Below are 3478 nucleotides of genomic sequence, written 5' to 3'. Positions count from 1 at the left end.
CACCTCCCCACCAAAGGCCAAGGACGAGAGCAGAGACTGAGGAACATTTTACAGTCCTTTCAGTTTGCAGCCACAAAGAAAGTCTCCAAGCAAGTGGTTTTTTCCATAAGTAATAAATAGATAAGGGAATGTTTTAGGGAGTCCAAGAATTGTCCATTTGTGCCCAACACTTATAGCAAACAGGGCTAGCTTTAAAAAGCATTTGCTTCTCTTCACTAGATTTGAGCAAAATAACTTGGAGCTATAGATAAAAATGCCATATCACTCCTACAAAGTCCAATCTTAAGAAAGATGGAAATATTCAAGAAAATTAGTCAAGGAGTTATGAATCCCAATTCCTACTCCTTAAAGTGTTCTATGTATCCAGCTCCTTCATACTGAGAGTACCAAGGCCAAAGATATTTGTATAAGAGGCCTTGTAGCTGCAAGAGCCAAGGCTGGTTCCAACTGTGGCCTTCGCTAACTTGAGTAATTGCATGCCCATGTTTGTCAGACACTGTACTGGGCCTAAGGGCTATAATGGTGAGTAAAATTCAACCCTAGCTGAAAGATCATGAGAAATTCAAAACCCTCAAAAAGGTAGGTTGTCACAATTTAGTTTACTTCTCAGTTGTTCCTTCTCCCTACTCAAAGGACACAGGTTGCTAATTCATGGAGAAACTGGGACCATTTGGTGCAGTTTCCAAAATGGCAAGAGCTGAGCCAGGATATCTGTGAGGGGTTAAGAGGCCAGGTCCATGTGCTTAGGACTCCTTTATGGAGAAATCTCTGCTTCCAGGGTCAGTCTGGTCCTTGAGACCTAAGGCTGAGGCCTATCAGTAGGCCCATGTTTCAGGCCCACTTAGCTAAGTCCTTATAAAAATGAAATGGTGAAAATAAATAAAAATGAAATGGCGAAACCCAAATAAAAACCTTACTTTCTGTTTAATTCATTTTGCCAAACAAACACAGTGAAAACTTTAGTCTAATTGTACAGAAAATAGAATTTGTAACCAGTAGCAAACATAACAAGATAAACCTAAGTCCCTGGCAAGCTGGATCTTCATCAGCATGTCACCTAGATCCCCTTGTAGGCCTCCTGGGGAGGGAGGTCTTAGGAGGCATAGGCACAGATCTGCCAGTCCCCATCAGAATCACAGGCTGCATCTGGGAAAGAAAAGCACAAAAAGGAGAACTGATGTCACTTGGCTCCCTTATCACTTACACACAGAAGAGTTGTCTCTGATTGCTGGCCAACCTCAAGGTGTTGTCTTCCCCAACCCATAGTCCTTGGGCATCCCATCTGCATCCCTAAGGGGTAAGTTTCAAGTTCAGTGGTTCCTAAGCCTCTGCTTAACTAGAACCCACAACATAAACAGGGGTTAAGGGAGAGGGGGAAGACAGTCATAATTGCTGGTGTCACCAGTGCACAGTCCGAGGTCCCAGACTTCAGGAGGAAACAAGACTGCCAGGTCACCAGCATCAATCAGTCCAGCTGCCCTAAGCCTCAGTACAGTTAACCAGTGTCCCAAGAGTATAAGGGAGTTCGCAACGTCGGCCTGCAGGCCTCCTAGTCTGGCAGAGGCCGGGGAGTCCAAAAAGCCACAGGGAGATCCGTTCACATTCCGTGCTTCTTGCGGATGACAGCCATGGCCAGCAGCCGATCCTTTTCGCGGAGCTCTTCGCGCAGCTTGGCCTCGGTGAGACGTAGGTGGCGGATGCTGCCCTTCATCTCCTTCATCTTCACCTCCATCAGCGCCAGGATGTCCCGCTGCTCGTTCAGCTTGCGCAGGAGCTCCTCCTCCGTGGTGCCTGACGACAACGAGTACGAGTGGTCGGAGCCAGTATCAGGGAAGCCCTCTTCTCCCACTACCACCAATTGGGGACCCATAGGGCACTCGGCGGCCTCCAGCCCTGCGGTGGCCGCCTCTAGCTCCGAAGCGGCAGCTGCGGCGGCTGCACCCTCTGCGGTCGCGAATTCCACTTGCACCGTCAGATCGATGGGCTTCACGTCTTCTCCGGTGGGAGGAGTGGGCGCGGGTGGCACGGATCCAGGAGCCTGGCTGCCGTCTACAGCGGCCTGAAGGGTGAGGAGCACAGCCGCAGAGGCAGACACCAGGTTCGACTGCAACTGGGCCGTCTGGGCGGTGGAAGCTGACGGCGGCGGCGGCTGCGGCTGTTGCTGCTGCTGTTGTTGTTGCTGCTGCTGCTGCCTGCGGCGGGCGGCCGCGGCCCCCGCAGGTCTGCGTGCTACTTTGCGCTCATTAACGCCGCGCAGCGGAAAGATGGTGGGGACGCGCACAGTGTAGGTCTTGCGGCCGCCCTGGAAGTGGACGCTGCAGAGACGGTGACCTGTGGTGGGTTGGAAGGTGGAGAAGCAACCACTGACGCCAGCACGAGACACGTTCTTGAGCCAGAGGCGCCGCAGCTCAGCGTCCTTGGGAAACGTGTAGAAGTGCAGCGCCTTGTCCCGATGTGAGTTGTTGTAGCAGCCCGGCACGCAGCACGTAAAGCCAGGCATGGCTGCGCCGCGCGGCCCGGCCCACCGACCTCCTGAGCCCTTCGACGGCCCGGTCGTCTGCCGCCGCCGCCCGCCCCTCGACGGGCGGCGCCGCGCGAGGCCTTAGGCGGCTTCCCACTACTGCTGCTCGGCACCGGCTGGCCCGGCGCCCCGTGCCCAGAATACGCTTTTCGCTGGCCCGTGCTGCGCCGCCCGCCAGGCCGCCCGCCTGCGCTCGGGAGTCGGCCCCGGGGACGCCGCACAGGACCGCCTAGGAAGGAGGACTACGCCCCCCACAATGCACCGCGCCAGAGGCCGCTCACTTCCGGAGCGGGGGCGTGCTTATTCTGGCCGCTTTGCAAGGCACCGCCACGGCCCATGCAGAGCAGATTCTTTCCCCGACCTGGCTCATCCGGGTGGACTAAAGAGGCGTACTGTATTGGATTGGAGCGCTGTAGCCTGGACCACTCTTTTAAAAGACCCGAAATCCTCTTGGGTATCGGAGGGCGCGCGCTCCTGCGATGCGCAAGCGCCTTGGGCACATGTCCATGGAAACTACAAGTCCCGTAATGCCTGGCGCTGAACACAGAGGCTGCGGCCTGGAGCGCCGCCTAAGGGAGAGGTCGGGTTACTGAGAACCAGGATTTGGGCGAGGTGGTATCGCTTGCTGCTAGCAGCGGCATTCCTGTGGGAGTAAGGTGGGGAGCCCCTAAAGACCTTAGGATGATTTTTTTTCTTCTTTGGGGATTATCCCCCAACTCAGCCGTTGCTTGCGTTGACTTACTATTAGTCGAAACATAGTAATCAATAGGCACCTACTGTGAGAGGGGCACAGTGCAGGGAGTTGGGAACCTTGACAGACCTACCGTCTCAACTACCTAGAGGGATGAGGGCCCTACATTTGGATAATAGATGTGAATGCACGCTAATGAATTTCTAATCACAGAAATAAAAGCTCCACAGGAATGAACTGGACAGAGGAAAAAATGGGAAGTAGAG

At 54.2% G+C, this 3478-nt stretch overlaps 1 protein-coding gene across 1 annotated transcript; it reads right to left on the bottom strand.

Annotated features, from left to right (window-relative positions):
* Nucleotides 1-905: 905 nt before the first annotated feature.
* THAP11 (THAP domain containing 11) lies at nucleotides 906-2802 on the bottom strand. Its single transcript, XM_066349334.1, has one exon. The coding sequence runs from the start codon at nucleotides 2498-2500 to the stop codon at nucleotides 1598-1600; it is 903 nt and encodes a 300-aa protein (XP_066205431.1). The 5' UTR covers nucleotides 2501-2802; the 3' UTR covers nucleotides 906-1597.
* Between the last annotated feature and the right edge of the window lie 676 nt (nucleotides 2803-3478).

Source organism: Saccopteryx leptura, chromosome 9, assembly GCF_036850995.1.
Source record: "Saccopteryx leptura isolate mSacLep1 chromosome 9, mSacLep1_pri_phased_curated, whole genome shotgun sequence".
NCBI classification, from domain to species: Eukaryota; Metazoa; Chordata; class Mammalia; order Chiroptera; family Emballonuridae; genus Saccopteryx; species Saccopteryx leptura.
The sequence above is the reverse complement of the archived record's forward strand: the minus strand, read 5'-3'. Positions and strand labels throughout refer to the sequence as shown.